The following is a 14,917-nucleotide window of genomic DNA, read 5'->3' as shown; positions in this document are numbered from 1 at the left end:
GAATTGCAGCCCTCTGTGCAATGTCTAAACTTTTCGAGGTTATCGTGCTTAACTTTTTTCTGCATAACTTTTCTTCGGGCATTGCTTACGACCAGCACGGATTTCTCCCCAAACGGTCAACTAACACAAACCTTGTGACTTATGTTTCCACAATACAACGAGCAATCCAAAGTGGGTACCAGGTCGATGCGGTCTACACCGACCTCTCTGCAGCTTTCGACAAGATCGATCATCGAATCGCAATCGCAAAACTTCGACGTATTGGCTTACACGGGACTTTCATTGACTGGGTTTACTCCTACCTAACCGGAAGATCGATGCAGGTAAAAATCGCGGATTGCCTTTCATCGCCATTCCTTGTGACATCCGGGGTACCTCAGGGCAGCCACTTAGGTCCATTTATATTCCTGCTCTATATCAACGATGTCAACTATCAACTTCGGTGCTCGAAACTTTCTTATGCTGACGATTTCAAACTGTTCACTATCATCAAGAAACCCTCAGACTGTCGCTTCCTTCAACAGCAAATCAAAGTTTTCTCCGATTGGTGTCAGCTGAACCAAATGGTGTTAAACCCCACTAAATGTTCAGTTATAACGTTTTCACGGAAGAGGTCGCCGGTCTGCTTCGACTACACACTATTTGAAAACTCTTTAAAACGTGATCGTTGTGTCAAAGATTTGGGTGTCATGCTTGACGCAGAACTTTCATTTAAGGATCATGTGGCTTACATGACTTCTAAGGCATCCAAACTGCTCGGTATGATCTTCAGAATGACTAAGTACTTTCGAGATATTCAATGTTTAAAAACTTTATATTGTTCACTAGTCAGATCCACCTTGGAATACGGTTCTATCGTCTGGGCGCCATTTTATGCTAACGAGATAAATCGAATTGAAGCTGTTCAACGCAAATTCACTCGATTCGCATTGCGCTACTCTCCCAATCAATCTTTGGATTATGCCAGTCGATGTGATTTCCTTCATCTTGATTTTTGTCTGTCAGAGAGATTTAGCGAAAACCGTGTTTGTTTCTGATCTGTTGAGATCCAACATTGATTGTCCTTACTTGGTCGGACAACTCAACATCAACATTCGCCGGCGAACACTTCGCTCATTTGCCTTTCTGACCCTACCCTTTGCTCGCACCAATTACGCCTTCAATGAACCATTCTCCAGCATGTGCAGAGTCTTCAATCGGTGCTACTCGTCTTTCGATTTTAATTTGTCTCGTCCTGTTCAAAACTTCAATTCTTGACGTTTCTCCGAGAAGAAAATTCCCGACCCCTTAACCCTCTAGTTTAGGTTTACACTTGTAGCTTATTTATTTATTTATTTATTTATTTATTTATTTATATTGTATGTAATTTTCGTTAGCTTAATAGGTTAGTTTAAGTAATTATGTAAAAGCCTTTTTGTCATTTGGACTGTAAATCTGTTGACAATAAAAAAAGAGGTTTTGTGCCTATTTGAGAAGGACCCATCGGTTGGCGATCCACTCAAACGGGCTTTTCCCTCCAAACAAAACAAAACAAAACAATAATCCACAGCTGGTAAAGCGCTTGTAGTGCTGAACACTGACTTGTTTTAGTGCTGTTTGGTTTCTTGGGTAGCCCAGGCAGCGTGGCATTTTTCGTGGAATTTTCGAGGATGCATGATTCCAACTGAATTGGATTCAATACAAATCCAATATTAAAAGGATTTTCGAATACCACATGCATACCAACATTTTGGTATTGAAATAGTTTTTTTTATCAAATTGACAAAGATTGACATTATTTTTTTGAGTTTATCGATTATGACGAACAAGGTACACAATGTTAAGCAAAATCCATTCTAAATTTTTAAATTTTTCACGTTAAACCTATTGTTGTCGTAAAGTTAATCGTCTAAATATATAAATGTGTTTTTTCAAAGGTTCTTAAGAAACCTCAGAAACCAATCCCTTCTTTAAAAGATGGTGCCGTAATCTGGGGTGAATCGGGACTACAGTCTGAATAGGGACAGCAGTTTTTAGAGCACTTAAAACTTTTAAATTTAGAAACGGATGTACACATTTTGTAGGCCTGAGTCTGTTCTAACCGAAACCAACCAGAAAAATCAAAATATTGTGCTCCAACATGGTAAAAACTGCTGTCCCAATTCGCCCCATGTGTCCCGATTGACCCCAGTTTACGGTGATAATATTTTATTAACTAATGGGGAGAAAGCTCAAAAACTTGCTCAGCAGTTTGAGAGTGCCCATAATTTCAACTTAAATGTTCTGAGTCCTATTGAAAATCAAATTTCAATAGAATTTCAGAATATTGTTGAACAACAGTTTTCATCAGATGATGTTTTTAATACGGATCTGAATGAAATAAAATCTATTATCAAAAAATTTAAAAATATGAAGCCCCTGGTGAGGATGGCATTTTTTACATTTTAATTAAAAAAATACCTGAAGCAACTTTAAGTAGCTTGGTCAAAATTTGCAACAAATGTTTTGATTTGGCATATTTTCCCAGTAGTTGGAAAAATGCCAAAGTAGTTCCGATTTTGAAACCGGATAAAAATCCTGCTGAAGCCTCAAGCTATCGGCCCATTAGTTTGCTTTCATCTATTAGTAAATTATTCGAAAGAATAATTCTTAATAGAATGATGACGCACATTAATGAGAATTCAATTTTCGCTGATGAGCAGTTTGGATTTCGCCTTGGGCATTCAACTACTCATCAGTTGTTGAGAGTTTCAAATTTGATTCGAAGTGTTGGGTTCCCACAGAACCACCAGCCGTTCCAACAATTTTGCGACTCGCTGTACTCCTTGGTAGCACCCAGGTCGAGAGAGGCGCGATCGGAGATGTAATTGTACCTTTAGTTTTTCTGCATATCATTACTGTTAGTCGCTGTTACAGAATAAACGTGAAAAGAACCCGGCTCTACGTTACCCGCCGAACCTAACCTCAACCGGACAATGAGTGACCCGGATCTGAAGAGCCTCCTGGAGAAGCTGACCGAGGTCTGCCTCCAGAACCAGGACCTCCAGAAGGAGCAGCAAGCCCAGCAGAAGGCGCTTCAGGACCTCGTGAAGACCGTCACGGCCAAGCCTATCATCGCGCCACCGAAGCTCAACGCCAACACCAACGACAACAAGGAGTTCCTACTCGAGTCGTTGGCCAACACGATGGTCGAGTTTCATTACGATCCGGACAGCGATGACGGCCTGTTCGACGTCTGGTACTCGCGGTACGCGGACACTTTCTCCCAGGATGCTTGCAAGCTCGATGATGCCAGCAAGGTGAGACTGTTACTGCGGAAGCTGGACACTCGGGCGCACAGCAGATACGCCAACTTCATCCTGCCGAAAAAGCCGAAGGATAACGACTTCGAGGAGTCCGTGACGAAGCTGAAGGAGATTTTTTCCCGCCGAACATCCCTGTTCAACAAGCGCTGCAAGTGCCTGCAGTTCATCAAGCCGGAGTCGGACGACTTCATCGCCTACGCTGGCGCGGTGAATCGACTTTGCGAGGATTTCAAGCTGAGCAGCCTGAAGGAGAACGAGTTCAAGGCGCTGATCTTCGTTTGCGGACTACGCTCGCACCGGGACTCCGAAATTCGCACCAGACTGCTGTCCAAACTCGAGACGGATGCTGCTACACTTACGGTCGACACCCTCGCAACCGAATGTCAGCGGCTCCTCAACCTGAAGCAGGACACAGCACTGATCGAGAACGCCACACACTCCTCCACTTCTGTTGTCAACTCTCTTTCTGACAAGTATCGTGGCAAGTCAAACCAGAAACGGCAAGACAAACCACAACAAAAACAGAAGTCGGACGCAAGGAAGACGCCAAAATCCCCTTGCTGGCTATGTGGTGGTGTACACTACACGGAGGCCTGCCCTTTGTAAAACACGTCTGCAAAGAGTGTAAACAAATCGGGCACAAAGACGGCTACTGCGCGTTCGCGAGGCCGTCCGGGAAACCGCAGCGTTCCAGCGTGAAGGAGGTCTCGAGCGACCAGACCAGCGCCCGTCGCAGAAGGAAGTTTGTCAGCATCCTGATCAACGGTAAGCCGATCAAGCTCCAAATCGACACGGCCTCGGACATCACGGTGATCAGCCGCGATAATTGGTTGGCTCTTGGATCTCCCGCAACTCGCCCGACAAGTCACGAGGCTACTAGCGCGTCTGGAGGCCACGTCAAGCTGGAGGCAGAGTTCGAGTGCAGCGTGACGCTGCAGGATTCCTGCCGCTCAACCGTCTGCTACGTTGCACCCAACAGCAACCTAAACCTGCTCGGGTTGGACCTGATCGACGCTTTCGACTTGTGGTCCGTCCCGCTATCTTCTGTGTGCAACCGGGTGACTGTCGCGGACGGCGTTCTGGACCGAGTTCACCAGCTGCAGCGAAAGTTTCCGGAGGTCTTTCTGGACACTCTGGGCCTCTGCACGAAAACGAAGGTGAAGCTGTTTCTGAAGCCGAATCAACAGCCCGTGTACGTGCCGCGCCGGCCAGTTGCGCAGACCGCCTACGAACCGCTGCAGGACGAGCTGAAGCGTTTGGAGAACCTGGGGATCATCTCGTTCGTCGAGCACTCCGACTGGGCCGCGCCGATTGTGGCTGTACGGAAGGCGAACGGCAGCATCCGGATCTGTGGAGATTACTCCACCGGGCTCAACAACGCGCTCCAGCCGAACGATTACCCGCTGCCAGTGCCGGACGACATCTTCGCATCCCTTGCTGGAATGCGCCATTTCAGCATAATTGATCTCTCCAACGCCTACTTACAGATCGAAATGGACGAGGATTCGAAGAACCTCCTCACGGTCAACACGCACCGGGGGCTCTTCAAGTTCAACCGTTTGGCACCGGGCGTGCGTCCAGCCACGGGCGCTTTCCAGAAGATCATGGACTCCATGACCGCTGGCCTGACCGGAGTTCGCGTCTATTTGGACGACATTCTGGTTGGCGGGGCCACTGAGGAAGAGCATCTACACAACCTGCACGCGGTGCTCGAGCGCATCCGCGACTACGGTTTCCACCTCCAGCTCTCCAAGTGTCGTTTCTTCTATTTGTTAAGCTTAAGTCTAGTTTATTCTTGCGACTTTGTGGCCGCTCGTTTGGTTCGCGCCCCCGGGTACACAACACGAAGCAACAAATCTGAGGGCTATTCTACTGGCGCTGCTCTTCTAGACATAGAAAAAGCATTTGACAGTGTTTGGCATAAAGGTTTGATTGCGAAATTGAAAAGGTTTAATTTTCAGATTTACATCGTGAAAATTATTCAAAATTATTTGACGGATCGTACTCTGCAGGTATGTTATCAGAACAGCAAATCTGATCAACTACCTGTACGTGCTGGCGTCCCTCAAGGAAGCATTTTGGGTCCAATTTTATACAATATTTTTACTTCTGATTTGCCTGATTTGCCCCCAGGATGTCAGAAATCACTTTTTGCTGATGATACAAGCATCTCCGCCAAAGGTAGAAGCCTTCGTATCATCACAAGAAGATTACAAAAAAAGCTTGGATATTTTCAATTCTTATTTGAAAGAATGGAAAATTACTCCAAATGCTGCAAAAACTCAACTTATTATTTTCCCTCATAAACCAAGGGCTGATTTTCTTAAACCAAAAAGTCATCACATTATAAAGATGAATGAGGTAAATTTAAAGTGGGAGGATCAAGTGAAATATCTTGGACTTGGTTTTGACAAAAACCTTACTTACAAGGATCACATTGAAAGTATCCAGGTTAAATGTAACAAATATATTAAATGTTTGTATCCACTTATAAACAGGAATTCTAGACTTTGTCTCAAGAATAAACTGTTAATTTATAAACAAATTTTCAGACCTGCCATGCTTTATGCTGTGCCGATCTGGACAAGCTGTTGCTTAACCAGGAAGAAAAAACTTCAGAGGATTCAGAACAAAATTCTGAAAATGATTCTGAAACTTCCTCCCTGGTTCAGTACCAGTGAACTTCATCAATTAGCCGAAGTTGACTCTTTGGATGTAATAATAAGATAATTGATGCATTTCGACAAAAATCATTGCAGTCTTCAGCTGCATTGATCCTGATGAGCAGAGTTACAGGTTGGTCGGATTTGTTCCCGAGAAAAACGCGTGGTTTGCTAACTAAACTGGAGATCTTTATTGAACCGCGTGCTTTTACAACGGATGTCGCAACACACTTGTTGTTGTTGTTTTTCAGCTCTGACAGCTGCACGTGAGGTCGACAGGGGGTTCGGCCGACTAGGTCGACTCGATGACGACTACAGGGTTGTTCATCTCAACACCTCCCGCTCAATCCTGGGAGTCGCCATGTCCCGCACGATGCCACCGGATCACAATGATCAGCCCCCGCTGAATCAGCACACCCACGACATCCGCCTGCTCCAGGCCGATTACCTCGATGATCTTCCTTCGGTCTTCCTTCGCAGCAGGTCTCACCGGCTCCTTGCCCGTTTCCTGCTCCACTCGCTCGTCGATGCCTCGCTCGCATCTTCTCTATTCTCAACTTCTCCTTGATCTTCGTTGCTGCAGGGACGCAGACTTCCAAAAACGTTTCTGCCGCTCCGGCATCCGGCTTCCGCGCAGAACCAGCAGTCTTCTTCCTCGATGCGTCAGGCTGCTCCTCGATTTTCGACAACGCAACAGGGGCGAAGTCAGCTGCACTCAAGGCGAAGCCCGTGTTCGCCTTCTTGTCCTGCTTCGGTTCTCGCTTGCTTCGGCCTCGTAGTGGTTCGGTTTTCTCCGCTTCGTCGCTTGCGCCCTCGGAGCATCCCTCCGGATCTTCAGGCACGCGACCTGGTCCACGTTCGTGTAGAACCAACAGGTACAGCCTCTCCGATTGCTTTCCGATCGCCACAGTTCTCGCCTCCTGCTTGATGCTCACTGTTCCCGAACTGAACACCACCTTCAGCCCGCGCTCGTCCAGTTTCCGAACCGACAACATGTTCGCGCTGGCTTCCGGGATGTACAGAACGTCCTTCAGCGCGATCGGGATCGTCTTCCCGTCCACGGCTGAGGTCAGACGGATCACGCCACGATGCTCAGCAACGATCGACTTCCCCTTCTTGGCAACGGCGATTGTCACCGGGTTCTTCAGCGGCACGAGCTCCTCGAACAACTCACGATCCTTGGCGATGTGTTCCGATTAACCAGAGTCCACGATCCAGCTCACCTCCCGCAGCTCCGGAAGCTTCTCCACGCCGACGAAGCACACCTCGTCGTCACTCGACCCGTAGCGTGCGCTCGCTTTCGTCGCGTCTGACTTCTTCTCCGGACAGTCTGCAGCTTCATGGCCCTCTTTTCCGCAAACAAAGCACTTGAACGCCTTCTTCTTTTTCTGCTGTTGCGACTTCAGCGCACTCGTTCCCGAGAAAGCCACTTCCCCCGTCTTCACACCAACCGATTCGCTGGAGTTCTTCCTCGTCTCCTCGTCGAGTAAACGGCACTTGACGAATTCCAGCGATAAATCTCGCTCCGGAACCGTCTGAATGCTCGTCACCACCATCGCGAACCTCGGATTCACCGTCAACAGTAGGTGACAGATGACGTCGAGTTCATCGATGGTCGCTCCAGTAGACTTCAACTCACGAATGATCCGGTCAAACTTCGTGAAGTGCTCCCGTAGAGTGTCGCCCCCTGGCGCAGCAGAATTAGCTCCTGCTTCACGTGCAAACGTTTCGCCAAACTTTGCCGCTCATACATCGCAGCCAGGGCCAGCCAAATCTCCCTCGGCGTCGACTTGTCCTGGACCTGCTCGACGTGGTCGTCATCCATCCGTGAAAACAGAAACGACCGGCACCGTTTCTCCTTCTTCTTCCTCTTCTCCGCCGCCTTCATCTTTACCTCCTTCTGCGCCGCCGTGTCCTCCTCCTTCACCTTCAGCTCCTCCACTTCCGCCGCCTCCTGCTGGATGCATTCTTCCAGCTCGTGCTCGTCCAGCACGGCCAGCATCCGGCACTTCCACGACCGGTAGTTCGAGCCAACGAAGAGTGGCACCCCGCAACAACGCCGTTGGTCTCCATCCTCAATCCGTTTCACCATCTTCCAAACTTCACTCACTAAAACGCCGCGAAAAACAACTTTTCAGCACTCGCGCAACCTGGGCTCATAACCTGATGAGCAGAGTGGCAGGTTGGTCGGATTTGTTCCGAAGAAAAACGCGTAAGTTGTCTAACTAAACTGGAGATCTTTATTGAACGCGTGCTTTTACAATGGATGACGCAACACATTTGCTGTTGTTGTTTTGTAGCTCTGACAGCTGCGCGTGAGGTCGACAGGGGGTTCGGCCGACTAGGTCGACTCGATGACGACTACAGGGTTGTTCATCTCAACAGATCCGCTCTTTATATAGTTTATAAGTTAGTTTTAAGGTATCCCTTTTCCTTTTGTACATGTAGGACCTCCTACATTTGAAATCACTGAATAGCGAAAGCTACAATATTTCATGAATAAATGAAAGTTGCTAGTATTTTTTTGTTTTATTATAGAGACTTTACACCATTGTGCATTCATCTCTTCAAGGTGGATAGTGGAAGAGGAAAGGTTACAGAGTTTTAAATCACTTATCTGGCTATATTTCAATAATTTTTACCATGCCTTTTTTCTAACGATTTCTGTCTATGTTGCAAATATTTAGCGGAAAATTTTGATCTTAAATTATCAAGTTCTTCAATTTTATCTTCGTCCTTTTCCTCCAGGGATTTAACAGTTATCTCATAACACTTATTCCTATAATATTTTGCTTTTATGACATCTTCGTCTTCTTCATCTGTTGTTTCTTCTTCAGCCATCTCTCTTCGTTTTGTCGTCAATTCGTCATCCGCGTCCAAATATGCTTGAAGGCGTTTCCGGGTTTTGCGAGTGTGCTTAGAAAGCACGGTCTCAAATCCATCGTTGTCTTCCTCGTCAATTTGACTTGGTTGCATTGGATGTTGGTCTGATTTACTGTTGTTGCTTTTACTGCTGCTGCTGCTGCTACTTGGCTCAAATTCAATCGGTGGTGTACTGCTTTTTTGGTTCACCTTTTTTAGTTGAATCCGCACATTTTTTTGTTCTTTGCTTTGAGTTTGCAAAGCGATTTTTTGCCTATAATCGTCACTGTTGCAGCAGCATTGTTTACAGTGATTGATTTCGGCGTTGGCTGTTTCAGCAACATCCGCAGGGTCCGAACTCCATTTGGGATTCCTGGGAAGAAGTTAATCCAGCGGTCGTTGGTGATGGTCAAAATTTCGCCGTATTTACTCATCACTTTTACTACGTCGTCATTGCTTGTGCCTAGAGGTAGGTCAAGCACACGAACTTCCGTAGCGTTGTTGTCCTGGTAAATCGGGATTTTGCAACCCTGGTATACCAGAGGTTTGTCGATGATGGACGAGGCCACTGCTGAGTCGGCGAACTGCAACACGGCTATTCTTCTTCTATTGCATAATTGCAATGCTCGCAAGTTTTCATGGTTTACTTGAAGGTCTGCGAGGAATTTTTACAAGCTTCGGGCTTGGTTGGGTTTGAGTTGACAAAAATCCAGAACCACACTGTTTTTGTCTACGGTGCACATTTTAAAAAAGCGGCGACGCGCACACAAACTGCGGACTGGCGTTGATAATGCGACTTGTAAGGTCGGCGGTTATATTATAACTGAAATATATATATATATATATATATATATATATATATATATATATATATATATATATATATATATATATATATATATATATATATATATATATATATATATATATATATATATATATATATATATATATATATATATATATATATATATATATATATATATATATATATATATATATATATATATATATATATATATATATATATATATATATATATATATATATATATATATATATATATATATATATATATATATATATATATATATATATATATATATATATATATATATATATATATATATATATATATATATATATATATATATATATATATATATATATATATATATATATATATATATATATATATATATATATATATATAAATGTGTTTCTTATCATTTTCAAATGTATCAGCATAATTTCAAGAATGTTAAACATCATTTAAATTTTTTTTTACCTTTTTTTCACCTTTATTTTATAATATTTTTATTTAAAATACCTTTACAATACCAATGCATGGTGTTCCCTAATTTATAAAGATCACAAATGATTTTTTTAGACCAAAATAAAATAGTTGGCTTTAATTTGGAGTAGATTTGCATTTTTAGTATGTAAGTAAGTAACAGTATGTTAAAATTCGACATTTTCTTAAAATTTGCCCAATAACAGAACAATACCAAAATTTGGTATAATAACAAAGATTGGTATTAACTTACACTTTAGACATTTTTTCAAGGGCTCGCCAAAACCAAAATTTGGTATTGATTCCATTGAATGGTATTATTTTGCGTTATTTACCCATGCTCGGGATTCGCTCCCGAACACTCTCTTCGGGGTCTCGTGGCGCAGGGGTAGCGGCTTCGGCTGCCGATCCCGATGATGCTATGAGACGCGGGTTCGATTCCCGCCTTATCCACTGAGCTTCTATCGGATGGTGAAGTAAAACGTCGGTCCGGGTTTCTCCTGTCTCGTCAGAGGCGCTGGAGCAGAAATCCCACGTTAGAGAAAGGCCATGCCCCGGGGCTTAGTGCCAATAGTTTCGTTTCACTCTCTTCTACTCTCCTCTCTCTGATCGGCTCAGTCTCCGAACGGCTCCGGCAGGCCGATCGTCTCCGATCACTCTTAACTGAAAACATTTTTTCTCTGATGTAATGCGTTATACTCATTAGACTGGCTCGTCGTTATATGGAAAATTTTCAAATTGATCAAATCAACCCAGAACAAAGTTTTTCGGTCCCTTTGGGTCCCTGAACAACCCCCAAAATTTGGGAGCAATTGGTTCAGCCCACACTTTGCGCAAAGCGATTCAATTTTGTATGGGATTTAGTATGGGAAAACCAACTTTTTTGTAATTTGATTTTTATAATTTTCAGGTTTCACTGAATTTTAAAACCAATACCGTAGGAGTGTAGCCCTGATTGTCCTCTTAAACTTTCCCGAAGAAAGTATGGTCCTATCTCTCTACTGAAAAAAGATATAGCGTTTTCAAAAGTTCGATTGGAAAATAAGTTAAGAAAATTATATTTTCTGACAACACTGGCAGTACATTTACGTAATATGAGTACGACATTTATTTCTAACTCTTTTCAAGTGCATCCTAGGTAAAAAGTGTCTTCTGGAAAGTTGTTGTATATGAACAGGGCTATCTTTTAAAAATATAGACGTACAGGGTGACACCACTACAGGGTGTCAACTCAACCCTAACTCTTTCTGTTGCCCATTTAGAGGATTGGTGTATTCGGCAAAGTTGTCGAGAAAGTTATTTAACGTAACATTTTATCATTATGGGAACAGGGTGACACCACTACAGGGTGTCAACCCAATCCTAACTCTTTCTGTTGCCCATTTAGAGGATTGGTGTATTCGGCAAAGTTGTTGAGAAAGTTATTTAACGTAACTTTTTATCATTATGGGAACAGGGTGACACCACTACAGGGTGTCAACTCAATCCTAACTTTTTCTGTTGGCTATTTGGAGCATTGATGTGTTCGGCAAAGTTGTAGAAAAACTTATTTTATGTTTCCTCCAACAATGAGTGACGCGATGACACCACAACAGAAGGGAGGGGAGGATACTCAACACAATAAATTCTCATGATGGTCTTTTAAAATATTGATTTTTGCAGCAAAAGTGCAAAGAAGCTTATTTCATGACATTCGGTTAAGAGGATCACACGACAACCGCCTGTTATTTCATAACTTTCATTCAAACCTGTAATTTAAGTTAAATTATCCTATCCCTAAAGAATTTTAATTTCAAATAGAGTACCTCAACAACCTCTAAAATTTTAATGGGTGAATTTTATGTTAATCAGTTAAATGTGCTCGGAATTACTTAAATTATTATCAAATAATTAATTGAATATTATTGAAAGGAAAAAAAGTGGATTAAATTAGATCTTTTGATACCGTAAAACGGGGTGACTTTGATAGCCGGGGTGACTTTGATAGGTTTGCGATTTTTCCGAAAAATGAAGAGTACAATTAAAAACGTAAGGAATGGTTCAGAAACATACTGACCGTGGTAGAGAAGTGTTCAAAGTTCCTCAAGAAGAAGTTTTCATAAAATTTTGAAGAGTTTAAAAGTTAGTTAACTATAGTTAAGAAAATGTTAATAAAAGTCATTATTTTAAACTTCTCAAAGTGTCATGATTTTCTCAATGAACATGATTTTGAATCGGAAAACGGAATGCATTTTCGGATTCTTTGGACAATTTTCCACTAGGAGAAGATTCAATAAGTTTGTAAATAATAAATAATATGTGTTTTTGAAACACAGTTAAAAAAAATCTTCAAATTTATAGGCATTTTCATTTGAACAAATTTCATGTAAAATGTTTAAACTTGTGATTCGTGCTTCGAATTCAGTATAAAATGCAATATAAATCAATAATTTTATAAACAAAACCAGTTTTAACAAATTTCAGGCAAAATTCCGACTTTTTAGCAATTTTACCTAAAATTTATATGTATTTTGTTAAAAAGGTTATAAACTTAGTTAACTTAACATAAACATTGATTTTTTTCTTACAAACTATATCAGCTACTTTAGTGATGGTAAATTTAACGTAAAATTAAAGTTGGAACATCTTGAATATGATTTTAGCAAGAAAAACAATGACTATCAAAGTCACCCCGGAATTAAAACTAAGAATTTTTAACATAACTATTTTTCTAAACACTACTGAAAAAACTTTTTTTCCAAAATAGTGCATGGACTTAGTGTGGCCTACCCCAGTACATGTTTTAAAAATAATAATCTTGAGAAAACCCTTACCTGTTGGAAAATATTCTAAAAACAATTTGAAATCCTATCAAAGTCACCCCGGTTTACGGTACTCCTTTATGCAAATCGAGGGAACCATAATTGAAATGATTTTATAAAAAAGATGTTTAATCAATAAAACTTACAATTTTGGCTCAATGTTGGCAATGATTCTTGAAAGTTCAATACAGTCGGGAATAATGTACGCAACAATACTTTTCGACAATAATTTAATAACATAAAAAACAAAGATTTGTTTGAAAAATAGCTCATTCTGTTATCTAAAATTATTTCAAAAATCCAATAACAGAGGACAAAAATATAACAATACTTAAAATAGTCAAAATAGTGATCTTGAAAAAGACTTCAATAACTTTACTTAAGTCTGAAAGTACCCTTAAGTAAAGGTTCAGCAATTTAAAAAAAAATAAATATTTCGCTACACGCAATTAGAAAATTTTCGAACAATTTATTGGTTACCTTGGGCGGGATATCAATAATTAAATAATCCGTTTGCAATTTATTGTATGACCAGAATAATGTCCTTGATATAATATCTAAGGGAAAACTGTGATTTCTCAACCATTACAGCATTACTGTGGAAGAATTTGTTTGATGTTCTAAAACAACTATTATTCTTCGTCATCCATGTGAAAAAGTCTTAAAACCTCAAAATTGTTCGAAAATATCAAATTTCTAAAATCATTTTGATTCATTTCAAACAACCATGCGGGCAATATGCACCGCAACAAATGCACTACAACAACGGGGCAAAATGCACCACAACATGGGGCAAAATGTAAAATCAGTTTTCACTAGTCACCACTAGATGTCACCGCTGTTTTTACTAAGGAGCTTCACAGCGGTGCATTTTAACCACGCTTTTGCAGAAAATTTAATTAAAAATGCATTTTGATGTTTTGGACTCATCTATCTACAGAATAATGAAGATTATGGCAAAACTATTTACCTCAACACTTACAATATAAATAAATGCTTATATTGTCCAAAATCATAATGAAAGTGCAAAGAAAATTAGATGAAAACACAACATTTTAAAGTTTTGCAAATAACTTTAGCTGTTTTTATACTGCGATGCTCAAATTTTCCAGCATGGTTTAGCAATGTTAAGCTTCAATTTCTAAGATTTTCTGAAAATTCTTCCAAATACCGAGAAAAGCATGCATGCATATTAAAAACTACTCAAAATTGTCCCATAGTTCTAGCCATATTAAGGTGGTAGATGGTGTCTTTTACTTTTGGAGCAATGACTGTCAATGATGATTCTGAATTCAGGGTCCAGAAATAGTAAATTGAAATGAAAAAAACTTTATTTTTCACTTTATGTAAATTGCTTCTACAAACAACACAAGTAAACAATTTTTGCATGAAACATTCTGAATCAAGATTTGAAAGTTTTTCCAAAACAAACATGGCCTCCAAACGGCCGATCGGGAATGATGCCTTTCAGAGCCTTAAGCAAAAAAAGTTATAACAAATTGCATTTTTTTAAGTTCGGCTTGAATTTTTAAATTTGTTTTTAGCCTTCCATTGATCCTCCATTGATCATTGCCAAGGTAAAACAAACATTAGGGAATATCTTTAAATTTAGTATATCAAGCCTTTTTTTCAAATATTTTCTAGCATGCCAAAAATGTTGTTGTGGAAAACAAATTGTTTAGTTTAAAAGTTGTGGGCTGCAAAAAAAATCACTATTTCCAAAAGGTTTTAAAATTTGCTCAAATGTGTAATCGAATAAAAGAGGATTTTGCAGTGTTTAAACTGTTGAAACTTATAATAACATCAAAAATTGGGAATCATTTTGAAAATATGATACGAATGCCAAATTATGGTAAAGTGTAAAAAATTTAAAATTATCAAGCTTCAGGAGCTTGATGCTTTCGAAGGCAATTTTAAAGGGAAGATGAATGATAAACTTTGATTTTTTAATTTCCAATAAAAATGTCATAATGTTCTAGAAACTTTTAAAGCTAAATTAAAATTAAAATATTC

General features: G+C 40.7%; 1 protein-coding gene across 1 annotated transcript; it reads left to right on the top strand.

Moving 5' to 3' along the window:
• Window positions 1–2,954: 2,954 nt before the first annotated feature.
• On the top strand, window positions 2,955–6,217 carry LOC119770002 (uncharacterized protein K02A2.6-like). Its single transcript, XM_038264024.1, has 3 exons — window positions 2,955–3,852; window positions 3,930–5,118; window positions 6,199–6,217. Exons 1-3 carry the CDS (start codon window positions 2,955–2,957, stop codon window positions 6,215–6,217), a joined length of 2,106 nt encoding a protein of 701 aa, XP_038119952.1.
• Window positions 6,218–14,917: the final 8,700 nt, after the last annotated feature.

This window comes from Culex quinquefasciatus, chromosome 1, assembly GCF_015732765.1.
Source record: "Culex quinquefasciatus strain JHB chromosome 1, VPISU_Cqui_1.0_pri_paternal, whole genome shotgun sequence".
NCBI classification, from domain to species: domain Eukaryota; kingdom Metazoa; phylum Arthropoda; class Insecta; order Diptera; family Culicidae; genus Culex; species Culex quinquefasciatus.
The sequence above is the reverse complement of the archived record's forward strand: the minus strand, read 5'-3'. Positions and strand labels throughout refer to the sequence as shown.